Genomic DNA, 16,957 nt, shown 5'->3' with positions numbered 1-16,957 from the left:
AACTACATTCAATTCCTGTACACTGTTAGATAGGACGGACCTTAAGCGCTTTCTTCTGTCTACTCAAGCAATTGAATCTATATGCTTGCCCCCATCCAATATATCCTCTCTGCTAATCATCCTCTCCAATACACAACCATCCGAACCGACCCCAGTGACGTCAGCCCACTCCCTCCCTCCACCCCTCCCTCCGCATCTCCAACTCCAACACCACCAGCACCTTCCCCCCTTCTACAGACATCTCTCCTCAACCTCATCCCTCCAACTCTAATTCTTTTCAAACCCTCTCACACAATCCAGCAAAACAAACCAGAAGCCCTCACAACCCTCCATCCGACCGACCAAAACCCAACCCCAGACCCAGACCCAAACCCAAACCCAACAACCCACCCAGAAAAAGCAATGGCATTTCTCCTCTCACGCACAACGACCACCCTCGTCGGCACCACCCTCGGCCTCGGCCTCACCTTCACCCTCCACCCCCTCTCGCCCTTCCGCGCCGCGCCCCTCCAATGCCAATACTCCGCCCCCTCCGCCGCCACCGCCGCCGGCACCCCCGAAACCAACTGGACGGTGCCGTCGTCATCCGACCCCACGATCCTCAAACAAGGCCGCACGGGCCCGATCCTCACGGCCTCGAACATGCGGCAGGTGAGCTTGGGCAGCGTGCTGGGGCTGGTGGTGGGCGTGGGGCTGCGGGCGTTCTCGCGCGTGCTGGTCGTGTTGATCGGGATGGGGATTGTGGCTGTTGAGGTATTTCCCCTTCCTCCCATCGTTTTTTTGAGCCTGTCTCGCAAGCGGGGGCTAGTTCTTGGGTATTAAGTAGGTGGAGTTTTAGCTAACTGTTCAATAGTGGGCCGCGGCCAAGGGGTACAATATCCTGCCCGTCAATACGGTCCAGAAGTACGTGAAGCGGGTGGATTTGCAGGGCGCGGTGTCGAAGCATATCCCCTTCAAGTTGAGCTTTGGGGTGACGATGGGGTTGGCTGCTTTTGCGCAGTTTTAGGTTTTGATTGTTGTGGTGGTGGTGGTGGGTGTTAGTGGGTGGGTGAGAAGAACGGTTTATGTAGAGTTAAAATAAATGGGGCCGGACTAATTCAACTGAGCAACTTCATCCAATCATGATTATATAGATTCAAGATTTTGGTTGCTGTCTTATACAGGGTATCATTATTGCGATGAGTCGAGCCCCAGGAAATCCATTCGCATGTGCTCCGTCTTGGAGCACTTCTGCTGCAAACCAGGGCTGGCTCAAGCCAAAACCAAATCCTCCAAAACGCCCTCCATCTCCTCCCGCGCCAACGGCACGCCCAGGATCTCCATCCCGCTTGCATCCATCCGGGACGTGATCATCTGGTGATCGTGGAACTCCTTGAGCAACGTCCGGAACATCATCTCGGAACTCGCGATGAACTCCTCCGCCGCCTTCTGGTAGAGGGCGCGGAACTCGATCCCGGCGGCGGCGGCGGCGTCCTCCCCCCGCGCACCACCACCGCCACCTTCCTCCCCCTCGTCGTCCGATAGATGGCCCTCATCCGACAGGGACAGAAGCTCCGTCAGCAGCAGCTGGTACAGGTTGCGCGCGTTCTCGGGCAGACTCTTCAGGACGAATTCCACGCCCTCCTTGCCGCCGACGCGCTGGCCCTTGCGGCCGAGCAGGGCGCTGACCTCCTCCACCACATCGAATTCCGCGTCGAAGGGGGCAAAGGTCGTGCAGTCGTGGAACACGAAATTGAACTGGTCCCGGAGGTTCAGGTCCCACATCAGGAGCACGTTGGGCGTGTCGGCCGTGGCGAGGAGGTTGATCTGCGGGGTGGCGGCCAGGCGGGCGAGGAGGGCTTGGTTCGTGGCGCGGCGGAGGGAGGGGGCGTCGATGGAGTTGATGAGCACCGTGATGGGGGGACTATCGGAATCGCGGGCATTTAGGCTGGACTGCAGCAGCTCCAGGACCTCTTGGGGCTGCGAGCCCATCTTCGACGGGATGTCTGCGCCCAGCACCGCTGTGACGATCGTCGCGAAGATGGACCGTATCGAGACGCCTGGCGTGTGGCCGTTGACAATAATGACGGAGGGAGGTGAGATCGTAGCGGTGTCGTCGTCTTCACTGTCGGGGGAGTGGCGGCGGTATTGCCAGTCGGCGAATTCCTGTAGCAATCGACGCTTGGATCCGTAGCCGTACAGGCAGATGTTGAACCCCTGGTCGAATTCAAAGTCCCATTGGGGGAACGACCGGCAATGCAGGTCCAGCAACAGGGCCTTTTCCTCCTGGAACGGATCCACCCACTGCGCCATCTTCTCGAAATACTCCTCGTGCGTCAGGAGGTTCACCTTGCTGAGATTGCTATTCGACGTCCGCGGCGGTCCCGCCCGGTTCTGGAAGAAGTAGCGCTCGTGCGCCGGGAGCTCGCCCTCGGGCGTGGGAGAGCGTTTGTTCTTTGCGCCCTTTGGTCGTCCGGCTCGACGTTTCGGGGTCGGTGCTGCTGCATCCCCGGCTGCTGGCTCCTCGGATCCTGCCTCGACGGATCGTATCACTCCATCTCCATTGGTGGCCGAGGTTGCTGGCGTTGATTCCTGAAGGGCCGTCTCGTCATCGTCTTGTAGGATTTCCTCCGCAAGGCGATCAGCGCCATCCCAGATCTCATCGTCGTCTTGTTCCAGCAGCAGGCGGGCGCTCTTCTTCTTTGCGGACCGGTCGGCATTTCGAGCCTTGGACGGGGTGTCAGGCGCAGTTGTCTGTTTCGTGGGCGTCGAGAATAGAGCCTTCGCCTTGTTCTTGTGTGTGGGAGTCTTCAATCCCGAGGCTTTCAGGGTAGCTGGAGTGTCCGCAGTCGGCTTCTTGGGAGTCGACTTTATTTTCTTCGCTGGGGTGCCTTCAGGGGTTTTTTCCCTGGCCGCATGCCCGTTCACGGCGCCATTGGTCGGTGTATCGGTAGTCCTCGGCCTCTTCGGCGTCGAGACAGGCGGCGCTTCGTCCGTATCTGGTTGCTTGCGTTTCATTTTAGTTAACTTGGTTGGGGAAGGTGAGCGGAATTGGGTCGGTGAAGAAATACCATCCAGACAACAACACGGAATAATCACCGGGTTTAACTAAGAATAAAGGAAAAGAAAAAAGAAAACAATATGATGCAAGGGGGTTCCACCAAGTAAGCTCGAAGCACCACAGCTTTCTCTTCTCTCTTCACAAGGAATTGAGGAATGCTCTCCCGTACGGTTCAACCCTCGTGGCTCTGGCTCTCTCTCTCTCTCTGGGCGCGTCTTCGAAGCGCAACCGATAGGACCGAGGGTTTTTCCGACTCCGCGATATCGGAAGCGGCATCTCATCGCCGCGCATCGCATCACTGCGGGACCGGCCCTGGGAGTTTCACTCGCCGATATAATTCACGCAGCAAAGAAAGAGCTTCTGTCCGTCGTTTCGATTGACAACTCTCGTCGTGGTTGTTTGGCAGTGGTCTCGCGCGTCCACCTCGCCTACGCAGGAGCTAGCTGGAAGCTTCTGATAAGCCAGTGAGTCATTTTGTTTACCATTTGCTTTGAGTCATTTTCGGGGCTGTCTACTGCAAGTGCCTCCGTGTATATCTACCCAATCTCCCAGACCACGTACCCTGGGGGTCATGAGGACCAAACCTTCCACAACTATATCAATTGCGTGTTGTTTCCACAGTTAGTGCTGGGACCCTAACTAAATTCTCACTTTTTCCAGCCCAGGAAGCCCCCTTCCAATGGCTATTCCCGCGCAATCGGCGGCCACCACCATGGCTACCTTCACCCGCATGGTGAAGGGCCAGGTGCGCCATTACTCCGCACCCCTGGACATGGCCATCCCCGCCTCCAAGCAGAAGTACATCCCTTCGTCCGGGTCCTACCCCAAGGGGTTCTCCGTCTCGGGGACTCACGTCGGCGTCAAGGCCTCCAACACCAAGTTCCCGGACCTGGCCCTCATCTCCTCCGAGACCCCCTGTACCGCGGCCGCGGTCTTCACCACCAACAAGTTCCAGGCCGCCCCCGTGCAGGTCAGCCGCAACATCCTGCAGACCCGGCAAGGCCAGGGCATCCGGTCGGTGGTGATCAACTCTGGGTGCGCCAACGCGGTGACCGGCAAGGGCGGACTAGAGGATGCGACCAACATGGGTGCCAAGGTGGATGAATGCCACGGCCTCAGCGGGGAGGAACCCAGCACCCTGGTGATGAGCACCGGAGTGATTGGACAGCGGTGCGTATCTTCCTCCCAATCCCCTCGTCCCTCACCCTGAAGACTAAACCCAACTAACCCTCTGGTCTCCCCCCAAAATAGCCTCCCGATCTCCAAGATCCTCTCCAAGATCCCCACCGCGCATTCGACCCTCTCCTCGACGCACGATAGCTGGCTCAGCACGGCGCGCGCGATCTGCACGACCGACACCTTCCCGAAGCTCCTCTCCACAACCTTCACGCTGCCCAGCTCGCCGGGCCGCACGTACAGCCTGGCCGGGATGACCAAGGGCGCCGGGATGATCCACCCGAACATGGCGACCCTGCTGGGCGTGCTGTGCACCGACGCGCCCATCACCGCGGACGCGCTCTCGGCGCTCCTGAAACACGCCGTGTCGCGGTCCTTCAACGCCATCTCCGTGGACGGCGACACGAGCACGAACGACACGATCGCGATCCTGGCCAACGGCGCCGCCGGCGGCGCCCCCGTGACGAACAGTCAGAACTCGGACGACTACCGCGCGATGCAGACGGTGCTCACGCGATTCACGCAGTCGCTGTCGCAGCTGGTCGTGCGGGACGGCGAGGGCGCCACCAAGTTCGTGACGGTGCGCGTGCAGAACTCGCCGGACTACGACTCGGCCAAGCTGATCGCCAGCACCATCGCGCGCTCCCCGCTCGTCAAGACCGCCCTGTACGGCCGCGACGCCAACTGGGGCCGCATCCTCTGCGCCGTCGGCTACACCCAGAACGTGAAGGACGGCGTCGTCGTGCCCGACCGCACCAGCGTCAGCTTCCGGCCCGTCGACGGCAGCCCCGAGCTCAAGCTGCTGGTCAACGGCGAGCCCGAGCAGGTCGACGAGGCCCGCGCCGCCGTCATCCTCCAGGAGGAGGACCTCGAGATCGTCGTCGATCTCGGCGGCGGCGCGCTCGGCCCCCAGGGCGCCGGCGGCGAGGAGGCCGTCTACTGGTTCTGTGATTTCAGCCACGAGTATGTCACCATCAACGGCGATTATCGGACTTGATTCCACAAATTCCTTTTCCGGTGTTTGTCACGTCTGATATGGGTGGAACGAGGCGATGTGGGTTCGCTGGAATTTTGTCTCCAAAAAAAAAGCGCAGTTAGAATGCTTGGATTAATTATTCTCTGAATGCGAGCCTTAATATGAGTCACGGTCATCTGTTCGCCTTTTCCATACAAAACATCCTAGCCGAGTAGTCCATCATGACCCATGAACGATGCTGGGCACTACGTTGTAATGCGAACTACTAATCCTACAAGCAGAACAAACTAATCAATCGGTTCCCACCCGAGTCACCCCAGATGCTCAATGCCCTTCCAATGCAATTTTCAGGTCTTTGATCGAATATGGTTACAGACCAGGTAGTGCTATGTACAGCTGTGGCTTTTCAACTTTTCCCGCAGGGAGCAAGGAAATATCTGCCCTCAAAAATAGGTGACTGGCCATACATTCATCAAGAATTCAAACCATCCAGATTGCACAGCCACAGCCGCACACTACCTGGTGAAAATAAAAAGAAGATATAAAAACATAAAACCTACAATCCCTCTTCTCATACTTCATCAGAAATGTCCCTAAGCCTCCCTGCTTAGTTACCGGGGACGAGGCCACGGAGGCCGGCGCCAATGTCGCCCTCACGGGCGGCAATCTCAAAGTATCCGTAGATGATGCTAAAGTTGGGTTAGCGATGTTTCAAACAATGCAAACAGACTGTAGACTTACGTCACGGCGAGAAGGATACCAGTACCGCTGCCAAGAGCACCGAGAAGGTCAGAGGCAACGGAGAGGGCACCAATACAGGCACCACCGAAAGCAGCAGCGGTAGGGATGACACGCTTGAGCTCCTTGTACATGCTCTGCTCACGGTGGCCGGCCATCACGAGACCCTGGTCCTTGAGCTGCTTGGCAACATCACGAGGAGCAGAGCCAGAAACCTCGATCCAGGTCTTGGAGAAGAGAGCACAGGCAACGAGCATGAAGGTGATGTAGACAGCAGTGTGGATGGGGTCCAGAAGAGCGTCCTTGAAGTTCAAGGGAGGTGACATGTAGTAGGCGATACCGGAGGAGGCGTGGAGCTGAGCAGTTCCGTCACGGGGCTCCCAGACACCGAGAAGTCTCACGAGGAGGTTGTCAGAGAAGCGGGAGTACAGCATCTGGCTGATCAGGAAGATGTTGGAGCACAGAGCGGACTGCAGCATGATGGGCATGTTGGAGGTGTAGAAGAGACGGACGGGGTAGGATCCACGCATTCCACGCTGGCGGGAGGACTTGACTGGGATCTCGACACGGAAGCCCTGGAGGTAGATGACGGCGGCGAAGACCAGGAGAGTGGCCAGCAGGTTCATGATGTTGGGGAGGTTCTGGCGGTAGAAAGCCTCGCGCAGAGCACGCTGCTTGTCGGACCAGGTCAACAAAAGGTGGAAGAGAGCGATGATAGCACCCTCGAACTCGGGGCCACGGCCGGTGTTGATGGTCGTGGGGGAGAACGCCTTCCAAACGATGGACTCGCAGATGTTGGTGGCAATGAACAGAGAGATACCGCTTCCAAGACCGTATCCCTTCTGCAGAAGCTCATCCAGAAGAATAACAACCAGACCAGCAACGACAAGCTGAACAATCAGGAGAACGCAGATACCAGCACCAAGGTCGCTGGGCTGGCCGTAGAGACCAGTGAGAACGTACACGCAGGCCTGGCCGAAGGACAGAATGATAGCGAAGAGCTTCTGGGCAGTCTGGTAGAGCTCGCGGTCGGTCTTGAGGTCAAGGTTGACATCGATGAGGTGGGTACCAGCGAGGAGCTGTGAATCCACGCTGTAAGTATGCGATTTTCGATCAATGATGCGGCCGGAATCAGCTTACCTGGAAGACCATGCCGGAGGAGATGATAGGGGTGATACCCAACTCCATCAGAGTACCACGGTTACTGGCCAACATCATACGAAGCCAGTAGAGAGGATCGGAAGTGTCAGAGGAGACAATACCGTACAACGGCATTTGACTCATGACAAGGAAGATGAGCAGGGTGAGCTGCGGGCGATCTATTAGCTCGGACCATCTCGTCGATATTTTACAATGTGTCACATACACCGGTCCACATCAACTTCTGGTTGAAGGGCACCTTGGTCTCGGGGGCTGCCACCTCCGGAAGGAGGGGCGTGAAGGGCTTGATAAGATCGAGAAACCGGACTAGTATTAGATGTCAGCAATTGTTGAGCCATTGAGGAAGTTGGTGGATCGCTGTCGCGAAGATGAATGCGATCGCGTGCAGAACTCACGTCCACTCATTGTGACTGTCTTTTTCCCGAGATTACTGGGCTAAGACGGTACAAGAGAAAAGGAAAAAAAGAAGGAGAAGCTGGAGGCGAGTACCAGCTGAAGGAATGGAGGGGAAGAAATACAAAAGAAGAAGGGAAGATGAGAAGAAAGGATGGAGGGGAGGGAAAGGGAAAGGAGAGAGGGAGAGGAAGCAATGATGAGGTTCGGGGAGCGGAGGAGGAGATGAGAGGGAAGCGGGAGTCGCCTCGCTGGCCACTTTCACTCTCCAGCCACGCTAACCCGTTGAGGCCACTTGGTCGCTTCCACCACCGACCACGGCCGTTTTACCCCATCCAGGGTCCTTCCACTACATTCACAAGAAGTCATGCATCTCCTCCAAATTACTCAGGATATTCTTCATCGTCAGAATTCTGCAAGTTGCTATTCGCTTGCTGAAGCTGTATCCAATGGACTGTCATTCATTTGACATATATGAAATTCGTAATCTATCTTTCAGCACAGGGTATTGTGTAGACCTTCCAGGTGCAGTTGCAAGGTATAATAGTACATATAGTAGCCTCAATCCTCCCAAATATCAAGAAACGAGCCAGCAGCTTCGTTTGCTTTTGTACACTCACACAACTTGTACTTATGCAGCTTTTTTCCTCTGTTCACTGATGATACTCGGGGCTCAGATAAGTCCTCCCCAAAGAGCCATAACCAAGCTGACGGTCAGGGACCAACCAAGCATAAACAATCGTCGATCACATTCTCCAATTCTCCCAGCCTTTCCTTGAGGCCTCTGTTCTCCTCCTTGAGGATGCCTAAGACACTCCAAGCTTCAGAGGAAGGGACACCATGGCAAATGTTGCACTTGGAGGAGTTGTTCCAGGAGCTTGTGATGCCCTTAGGCGTGAGCCCCTTGATAACCCGATCGTACGTCGATTGGCGCGCTGGTGGGGTCGGAGCAGGTTTCAGCTCTTTCTTCGGACTCGATTTCACAGGTACTGATGTGGGGGTCGACAAGGTGACCTGGGAGATGTTTGGGGATGGCGCAACGGTTGAAGCGGGTGACTCGAGCACCTCGCGCCGGGAGAAGACACTCTCCGCAAGACTCTCGTCTCCAGAGTCAAACCCGGAGTCGCTTGTGAAGGTACCATTGCTGGCCCGTTTCAAGCTACGCTTGGGGGTCTGAAGCTCCGCGGCAAGGTCGGATGTGCTGTCATCGTCATCACTTGATCTGATGAGCATAACACTGCGGCGACGCGCATCTTCCTCCTTGCGACGCAACTGCCTTTCCTGCTCTAGTTCTTCGGCCATGGCCTTCATGGCTTTCTCCTGCTCAATGACCTTTTCGGCCATGCCGTCCAGTTGTATTTTCAGGTTACCTATGCGTGTTCGTGTTATCTCGAGTTCCTCTTGCTTTTCGCTCTTGTCGGCCAAAACTTCGTGCAAAGCAAAAGTCCGTTGCTTGTAAGCAGCTTGTAGTCGTCTGAGAATGGTATCTGCATTGCTCCGTAATGCGTCGAAAGCGTCCCGGCCTTCTAAATTACTGAACCCAGGAGGGAACAAAGCAGCATTGATGTCGAGGTTCAGAAACTCGTCGTGCGCAGGCTCAGGGAGCTCAAGCCTGGCTTCCCCTTGGCGTTTCAACCCGAAGAATGAGAACGGACTCGACGAAGTGACCTGCTTTAAGGGCGAAGGTGCCGTCATCCGCTTCTGTGCCCGGCTAGTGAGGCCAGTCGGAGCTGTGGGCATCACGTACGGCTCACGAGCACCTAGTCGCTCCATGGCGTCCTCCTCGTCGTCCAGTTCGTCGGCCTGATATCCCACTCCCAGGTTCACAGGCTGCGATTTGCCTTGGAACCAGCCAGATAGACGTTTCGCACCTTCCTCAAGCCTGCGGCGTGCAGTGTTCTCAGTCGAAGGGTTGGGACGAGGTTTCGCGCTGTCCAGGTCTTCGAATGTTTTGGACTGGTCGGAGAAAAGCTTTCGGGAGGGAAGAGGGGCGTGCCGCTGTATAACCTCGGTGTTTGACCGGCGGTGGAGGGACGCGTGCGAAGGATATTGTTTCGGCGGTAGTGGGGATACGGTATCCGAGCTCTGTGCTAATAAGGTTGCAGGGATGTTCAGGTGGGACGGTCGAACAGCAGCATCGTCAGGCGGGCAGCTTCCATCCTCAGTTCCGATCGGGGCCATTGCGGGCGACGAGGGTTTCAGGCTGTCAACAGCAGGCGTGGCTGTAGATGACGGGTGTTCGACGTCTTGTAGCATGACTGATAAGTCGAAACCTGACTGGGTGGTGGGAAGGGATGGGGACCTGGAATGAAGAAGGGATGTAATCTGTCGCACCACTTGGACACGGACTGGAATGCCACGTCGATATGTTGTCCGCTCCAATGCACGGTCACGTATGCCGCACTCGATAGTCAGCTAAGAAGCAAAAGGGGCAATGAAACGAGTAGGTCCCGAAGCTCTCTCTTTTTTTTTCCGTTGCAGTCTCCTTTCAGCTTGATGCGGGTGACAGCAAACGCAGGATGGCCAATTGACAGCGGGTAGCAGCAGCAATAAATCAAGCCTCGATGAAGTTCCGTACGGCGAAGGCAGTGACTCTTGGGGAAGGGGGCGATCTAGGGAGACGTTTATTCAGGATGATGGAATCGGCCGCCGAGCGATAGCGATAGTGGGCGAGCCCGCACGTGCCCCTGTCAGCGACCAGTGTTAAGGATCCTGCACGTTATACAATAGTCGATGGATCAATATCATTAAACTTGTGGACTAGAATGCGTTAGGCTGTAGTCTGAATAATCGAGAGGTGCGCAGTATCAGATGAGACCCCGAAAACGGCTGTTTACATCCAGACGGCGCACAATCTCGCGAGGTTGGGTGTATATTCTTAGCAACGCTCAACCTGGCCAGCCAACCAGAAAAATTACGGTGGCTGGATTGGGAACTGCTTATGAGGATTTCCCCACTATCACCATGAGGCAATGGCGATTAGCTAGCAAGTCATAAGAGCAAAATGAGTCGATCCAGCAGTGACAGGCTGTGTTGGGCCGTTGTCGTTGTTGTCAGGGCAGTTCCATTGGCCCGTGGAAGAAGAGTATTGATCGGGCAAGATACATATCCACAGTCCGCAGAGTCCACATTACACTGCTCACTTCTGACGACGTCATTTGCGGTCGTGACCAAAATACAATGGTTTCTGTGACGACTGAGTGGGCTGGTAAATCATTGACGCCACCATCAACGCAGCGACGAAAGCACTCAATCTCTTTCCCCCTTTTTCATCTCTTGACCTCCGAGGCCAGATGTGAAGGTCTGGATTCTTGGGGTCCCCGTTTCATGCGGATTTTGGTCTGAAAGGGCCCCGCGGCCCCTGAGGAGAGATTAAAGCAATCTCGGGGTAGGGGGGATTGCCTGCGCGACATACAGGAAAGGAGGCGATCCATGCGCAAAGGGTCGCATCGGCTGTCGGTTGTCAGGAGTACCTCTGTGTACCTGCACTGTGTAGGAACAACATGACTGGCCCATTGTCGGAGAATATAGGTAGATCATGAATCGTACCTTGGACGATGGCTTTGCGGTAAAAGATGCGAACCATGGGAGAGTTGAGGAGGAATCCGTCCTCCCGTCGTGGGTGATTTAGATAGACTTCTGCCTAAGGCGAGGAGGGTCACATGTTCTTGCTTCTTCTACAAACTAATTCAGCTTCTGCCAATTTTCTAATAACAAAGCATTACTCAATCCGATATTAACGGCAGACTTGCTACCACTATGTCTGGACATTGAACTTACTTCCGTGGTCCCATCGAACACAACGGCGTCAACCACTCGATTCAATGGAACCAGACAGCAATTACATACTAGTCTCAAACTCCAGCTTCATCTCTCATCTGAGGACTGTTGATAAAATCACACCGACCAAACAACTTTTCCCACGCTAATGCTTGCTGTGCTGCTGTCATCACACCGACGTCCCCGTCTCTATCTATCGCCACCTCCGACAACCCCAGAGGACCCCCGATGACCTGAATCGACAGCCTACTAGCACTCTCGCTTGATCGCTGCCCATCGCGCATAGTAGGATATGCAGATGACCATTTCTGCATACCAGCACCCTCTCCTCCCGGGCGACCTTCATGCACAAATCCGACAATCGCCTTACTAACCGTCTCACTGAGCGCCAGTTGATCCAACGAGTTATCTGCACCCCCTTCTAAGTGCGGGTTATTGAACACATATGGGATGTCACTGAGATGTGCCACTCTCCACATGGGCACTCCCATCGCTTCAAAGACAGGTGTGAATCTTGTGGCATTGTGCTCGTACAACCAGATCCGCGATGCGTTCAAGCCTCCAGTCTGGGCATACTGCCATGAAAAATCCAATACGGGGCAGGTAAACCAGATATCCCGACTCATCTGCGCCGCACGGTAATATTGCGGCGAGATTCCGCCATCATAGTTCTGGCGGACCATGTGGTTGAAATCTTCCACTGGGTACAATTGCAAGAGTTTCTCTTTCGTTGATCGAGAGAAGCCGTGTAGCCAAAGCCCGAAGCTACCAAGGACGTCTTCGTCTGTGGATGTCTGCGGAGATGCATACCAAGCCCCATCATTGGTCACCCACGACGCTACTATGGGAATATTTTTGACGAATTTACCAGTACGCATCAGTTGAGACGGCCTGCCGTTAAGATAGTCATTGTCGATAGTCGGGTAGAAGTATCCTTCACCGAATGGGGGACGGGCTTTTCGGGCCTCATTGACAGTTACATTGATCAATAAGTCAGCTGGGACCGCCCGCAGGCATTCTAAGGTCTCAATTGATTGGCCATCTTCGTTTTTGGCGCACCCTACTTGCCTGGCTATGGCGACAGTGTTGTTCGCAACGAAGACCGGGTCGCTGTTGAAGTTGACACCGGGTGCGCCGGACATCATCCTGTGTTGCGATAGTCAGTATGGGTACCTATTGCTGTTTATAAATGGCTAACATTGCTTGCTGGAAAGGGACGTTTCGGGAGCCGTTGAATGATGTCAGATGCAGGCCGATGTCGCTGGCTCCCACGCTCTGGCCGATGGCAGTCACTGAATGAAGTGGTCAATCATCGTGCGTCTGGGTCAAAGCCGTGGAAGTGATACCTCTATCTGGGTCACCCCCGAATACTTCAATGTGATCCTGGACCCCTGGGACATATCAGTCCCCGAAGGTCGTTTTAGATACTTTGACGAAGGCATGAAACCTACACTGCAAAGCAACTCGCTGATCGCGCAATCCTGCATTTGTCTGCTTGGTCTCAATCATTGCCTTGCTCGTGGCGAAGCCAAATACTAGGCGACTCAGTATTCGCAAGATCGCAGAAAGCCGAGCGGCTCTTACTTCCTAGTCGATAGTTGATACCAACATAGATCAATGGTTTCCCTGCCGCAGCAGCCGCCCTCACCAAGCCGTCCGGCGTGTACAATATATCGGAGGCTGAACCCAGTGCATGGCCTCCTATTGCGAAATACAAGTAGTAAGAAAGAATTTTTTTTGCACCATTGACAGAGAGGGCTGGACAAACCTCCATGTATCCAGACCGCAACTGGTAGCTTCGCATCCCTCTGCACCCCTGAAGGTCGAGCAATTCGCAGGCTCAGACAGTTCTCACTTATATTGTTCACTTGGCTGGTGAAGGGCAGTATGTCTCCCACGCCTTGAGGACACCAGGCACCGGGCTTGCTAGCATCAATTATGGATCCTTTGGGCGGGCTTACTGGGACTGGGGGTGCAAATCGTCGTTGACCGGTTGGCTCTTCTGCATAAAACACATTCTGGAAGTGCTCGACTCCAGGAGTACGACTTCCAATATATCTGATGTTGCGAGTAAAGTCTGTGACCGTTGGTGGAAAGATGGATGCACTAAGAATGGGGATGTTCGCTCTCTCCAAAAGGTGATGATGGATCTGCGAGTAATATGCTATGATGAGACTGACCGCCACAGCAACAACGCCAAAGAGGAGATTGATCTTGAAATTGGTCATAGCTCGAGATGTTAAGTATGGTTGTTGAGAAGACTACTATCAGCAGATGCTTACAGGCCATAGCTCACAGAGCAGCGTTAGGATTGAGGATCAGACGTGTCGAATGATGACACAGTAACGGGTGTTGGTTCAATTAGTGCTGACTGTTAACCGGGATGTCCGGTTCGCATTTCTTTCTGTGTTCTGCATTCCGACGGCAGAAGCGATATTTCCCAACCCACGAAGTTGAATCTCATCTCTGGTTCTTCAATTCTTTGCAAAGCACCTCCCATAGACAATGGTACTTGGTGTATCTGCCATGTGCCGTTGGCTCCACAATCGGCCCCGCCGAAGATGACGACGATCCCTTCTTCACCTCCATTATTGCAACTGATAATTATCTCAACAGCCGAGGTTTTCCCCCGATATTCTGCGAGTCATGTATCAACTTCGGCCAATGCCATGTCAACGGCTCAATGCTGTCAAACCCCCGTTGAGGCGCCGGGTCCAATAGCTTACGCTAAGTTTAGCCCATCGTCGCCATGTGGGAATATTATCAGGGGCCGCGGCAGCAGAATCTGTCGATCTTACCAAAGCTGTCACCGGATTCGTCTACGATCTAAGCGAAGCGCGTGATAACTCAATCTGAAACAACGACAGCGATTATCCTACGGGGCTAAGTTCTGGTTACGGACTCAACATGCTATTCACCAAGAAGCCTTGAAAGGGTGACCAGCGACAGGAGGCATTATGGGAAGGGGGTCTTGTCTATATAGTTCGACCTTCATCGCCGACTGACTATGATCCCACCCATGTCCACGTGAAGAAAGCATGTTGACATTCCTGCTCTTTGCCCTCCCGGTCGCCGCGCAGCTGTCTGGCGCCGTCGGCCCGACGACCTCCTATGCCTCCAAGGCGGCTAACAAGGTCTGCAACATCGTCGACTACGGTGGCTTTCCCGGAAATGGCACAGATATCGGCCCCGCCTTGTCATCTGCTTGGAGCGACTGTGCCAAAGGCGGACTGGTGTATATCCCACCAGGTAACTTCTCCATGGCGACGTTTCCAGCGCTGAAGGATGGTGTCTCGTCGGCCGTACAACTAGACGGGGTGGTTCATCGCACTGGGGCCGAGGGCAGTACGATGTTTTCCTTCCGCAACTGCAAGGACTTCGAATTCTTCTCGGGTAACTCCCGCGGTGCTATACAAGGCTATGGCAACGAGTACTTGTCGCAGGGCGAGTACGGCCCACGTCTCATGCGCTTCCAGGAGATGAGCAACTTCTCCGTGCATGGTCTCGCACTAGTCGACTCGCCTGCGTACTACCTCACCCTAGACACGGTCAGCAATGGCGAAATCTACAACATCATTATGCGCGGGCCTACTGTTCTTGGGGGTACTGATGCGATTGACGTCTGGGGAGAAAACGTATGGATTCACGACGTCGAGGCAACCAACGGCGATGAGTGCGTGACGGTCAAGAACCCTTCATCCAACATCTTGATTGAGAGCGTTTACTGCAACCTCAGCGGTGGAATGGCGATTGGCTCCCTCTCCACGGGGACTGATATCCATGACATCTACTACCGACACATCTATGCGAACGATGCGGACCCATGCTTCATCAAGTACAATGGGGGCAATGGCACGGTCAGAAACATCGTCTGGGACACGGTCACAGTCCGTGGCGGCGCTTATCCGCTGTCGATCGATTCCAGTTGGGGATCAGCACACGACGGAGATGGAGTGGAGATTACCAATCTCACCTTCAAGGTAAAGTGAACTTTCTAGGGATCGCGAGCCCAAACGCTAATTCTTCACAGAACTGGCATGGATACAATTCGGACAATGCACGTCCGGCCATTCGATTGCAGTGCGGATCCGAGGTACCATGCACCGATATCAGTCTTGAAAATGTGAACATGTTCAGCGAGGATGACTACGTCGTCTACGCTTGCGAGAATGCCTATGGAAAGGGTGCATGCTTGGAAACGGCCTCGACCGCTGCCGCGACCGGTTATACCGCACATCAGACGATGACATCTATTGGGTAAGCTTTCTCTCTGCAACAAGTTAAGTTAACACACTAACCCCTTTTCACCAGGGTGTATACCACTACCTGGATGGTCGATGATATTACCACGGCGATGCTGGCAAATACGTCCTATACCATCCCTCCTGTGCCAACAAGCTTCTATCCGGGCCAGTCTCCATACTCCGCTCTTCTGCACCTGAGCGGACCTGGTGGTCTGGGTGCAGCAAGCTCTTCAGTATACGCATCCAGTACAGCTGTGGCAGGATCGTCAGCAGCTTCATCTATTACAGCTGTGGCAGGGTCGTCAGCACTTCCATCCAGCACAGGTGTGGCTGCCAGCCAGCAAAGCTCAAGCTCGGCTGCCCCTAGCCAGACTGCTGGCGTTCGTGGTCAAGAAGGACAGACTTCTTGCTTATCGAATTACAAGGACCCTGAACATGGTTCAAAGCCCCATGACCACAAGGCGTTCCATCTGCATAAGGGGGATCACCAACATAAAGGGGGTCATCACTAGAGCCCTCACGTGTAGGTGCACGCGGGCAGTGAAAAGTTTGCTACTTTTTGATGTATAATATCTACCTTGGAGTATGTCCTCGCTTGCTTGTTGGACAAGAATAATAATAGTGTCTAATTTTCATCATGCGGTATTGGCTCAGAGTCGACGCTAATTCTATAAAGTACTGGGTAGTACACATATGCAGTAATACGCTCATGGTCGAATCGAAGTCACCAATATCAGGAACTTGTGCGAGGAACGTATATAACTCCTTCTGCACTCGTCTCTTGAAATACCCGGCGTGTTTCCTGGGCGGCCGATTCGATTCGCCGGGTTTACATTCAATTATCTGAGACGTTTGCGATGATTAGTTATTGCCGTTTTCTTCGAAGGAGGCTGGCCGGGTACAAGAACGTTGCTATCTAACGCACTGCCACGCTTCGTATGTCTTTTGTCTTTGCCCTCACCAAAAATAATGTGGTACAAGCTGCCTCTGAAGGCATATATACAAATTAGCCTCCATCCTTCCTTCCTATCAGTTGACATCCCACAGCTCATTTCTGTCCTACACTAATCTAAGATCTGAGTCTGCGAAAGCAAGGTGTGTTCTACCCTGTGCAAGGTACCCAGCACCCATGTTTGAGCCCTTACATAGTGTTGCTAGATGTGTGAATGGCATGAGATCTTATTCCACCACGGCTGTCTTAACACTCTTGATCTTATCGAAAAGTATACGCCGGATGCAACTTGCACTCGAAATACTACAAATCCTCAGCGAAGGATACATATGTAAGCAAGGGGCAATCAAATCAGGTGACTCAATACAAGGTACTCTGTATATTTAAGTGTAACTCTCCCAAGATCAATCCTTTGTAACCATCAATGCACTTCTCGTCTCTTTCCAAAGAACTCTTTCATCATGGACGAAGTCAACCAACAACGTGTTCGGAGCTAT

The 16,957-nt window shown here is 54.1% G+C and overlaps 7 protein-coding genes across 7 annotated transcripts; 3 read left to right on the top strand and 4 right to left on the bottom strand.

Moving 5' to 3' along the window:
* Positions 1–27: 27 nt before the first annotated feature.
* On the top strand, positions 28–1,115 carry BO66DRAFT_387278 (uncharacterized protein). The gene is made up of 2 exons (XM_025646259.1): positions 28–753; positions 854–1,115. The coding sequence occupies exons 1-2, from the start codon at positions 403–405 to the stop codon at positions 1,004–1,006; spliced, it is 504 nt and encodes a 167-aa protein (XP_025509159.1). The 5' UTR covers positions 28–402; the 3' UTR covers positions 1,007–1,115.
* BO66DRAFT_387277 (origin recognition complex subunit 2) lies at positions 1,093–3,347 on the bottom strand. The gene is made up of 2 exons (XM_025646258.1): positions 3,051–3,347; positions 1,093–2,985 (listed from the first exon to the last, which is right to left on the bottom strand). The coding sequence occupies exons 1-2, from the start codon at positions 3,051–3,053 to the stop codon at positions 1,252–1,254; spliced, it is 1,737 nt and encodes a 578-aa protein (XP_025509158.1). The 5' UTR covers positions 3,054–3,347; the 3' UTR covers positions 1,093–1,251.
* Positions 3,348–3,430: 83 nt separating this feature from the next.
* Positions 3,431–5,213, top strand: BO66DRAFT_363093 (bifunctional ornithine acetyltransferase/N-acetylglutamate synthase; the record flags this gene model as incomplete). Its single annotated transcript, XM_025645100.1, has 2 exons — positions 3,431–4,210; positions 4,292–5,213. Exons 1-2 carry the CDS (start codon positions 3,720–3,722, stop codon positions 5,211–5,213), a joined length of 1,413 nt encoding a protein of 470 aa, XP_025509157.1. The 5' UTR covers positions 3,431–3,719.
* Positions 5,214–5,475: 262 nt separating this feature from the next.
* Positions 5,476–7,517, bottom strand: BO66DRAFT_387276 (translocon subunit SEC61). The gene is made up of 5 exons (XM_025646257.1): positions 7,487–7,517; positions 7,297–7,397; positions 7,071–7,238; positions 5,934–7,009; positions 5,476–5,881 (listed from the first exon to the last, which is right to left on the bottom strand). The coding sequence occupies exons 1-5, from the start codon at positions 7,494–7,496 to the stop codon at positions 5,800–5,802; spliced, it is 1,437 nt and encodes a 478-aa protein (XP_025509156.1). The 5' UTR covers positions 7,497–7,517; the 3' UTR covers positions 5,476–5,799.
* A 421-nt stretch (positions 7,518–7,938) lies between these two features.
* BO66DRAFT_6316 (uncharacterized protein) lies at positions 7,939–10,114 on the bottom strand. The gene has a single exon (XM_025653456.1). It carries the CDS (start codon positions 9,738–9,740, stop codon positions 8,199–8,201), a length of 1,542 nt encoding a protein of 513 aa, XP_025509155.1. The 5' UTR covers positions 9,741–10,114; the 3' UTR covers positions 7,939–8,198.
* A 1,224-nt stretch (positions 10,115–11,338) lies between these two features.
* BO66DRAFT_416637 (alpha/beta-hydrolase) lies at positions 11,339–13,550 on the bottom strand (the record flags this gene model as incomplete). Its single annotated transcript, XM_025649610.1, has 7 exons — positions 13,445–13,550; positions 13,033–13,414; positions 12,849–12,965; positions 12,716–12,799; positions 12,611–12,655; positions 12,463–12,556; positions 11,339–12,410 (listed from the first exon to the last, which is right to left on the bottom strand). Exons 1-7 carry the CDS (start codon positions 13,490–13,492, stop codon positions 11,339–11,341), a joined length of 1,842 nt encoding a protein of 613 aa, XP_025509154.1. The 5' UTR covers positions 13,493–13,550.
* Positions 13,551–14,302: 752 nt separating this feature from the next.
* Positions 14,303–16,020, top strand: BO66DRAFT_396959 (pectin lyase-like protein; the record flags this gene model as incomplete). The annotated part of the gene is made up of 3 exons (XM_025648572.1): positions 14,303–15,244; positions 15,295–15,521; positions 15,576–16,020. 3 exons carry the CDS (start codon positions 14,303–14,305, stop codon positions 16,018–16,020), a joined length of 1,614 nt encoding a protein of 537 aa, XP_025509153.1.
* Between the last annotated feature and the right edge of the window lie 937 nt (positions 16,021–16,957).

This window comes from Aspergillus aculeatinus, assembly GCF_003184765.1.
Source record: "Aspergillus aculeatinus CBS 121060 unplaced genomic scaffold BO66scaffold_1, whole genome shotgun sequence".
NCBI classification, from domain to species: domain Eukaryota; kingdom Fungi; phylum Ascomycota; class Eurotiomycetes; order Eurotiales; family Aspergillaceae; genus Aspergillus; species Aspergillus aculeatinus.
This window is presented reverse-complemented; position numbering and strand designations above follow the sequence as displayed.

What these genes read in the sequence shown, in the direction of transcription:
- BO66DRAFT_387278 (XM_025646259.1), top strand. Translation starts at nt 403, where the DNA reads ATGGCATTTCTCCTCTCACGCACAACGACCACCCTCGTCGGCACCACC. An exon ending in TGGGGATTGTGGCTGTTGAG is followed by an intron (nt 754 to 853) that starts GTATTTCCCCTT and finishes ACTGTTCAATAG; the next exon opens with TGGGCCGCGGCCAAGGGGTA.
- BO66DRAFT_387276 (XM_025646257.1), bottom strand. An exon ending in AGAAGTTGATGTGGACCGGT is followed by an intron (nt 7,239 to 7,296) that starts GTATGTGACACA and finishes GATCGCCCGCAG; the next exon opens with CTCACCCTGCTCATCTTCCT. An exon ending in GGTATCCTTCTCGCCGTGAC is followed by an intron (nt 5,882 to 5,933) that starts GTAAGTCTACAG and finishes ACCCAACTTTAG; the next exon opens with CATCATCTACGGATACTTTG.
- BO66DRAFT_6316 (XM_025653456.1), bottom strand. Translation starts at nt 9,740, where the DNA reads ATGCTACAAGACGTCGAACACCCGTCATCTACAGCCACGCCTGCTGTT.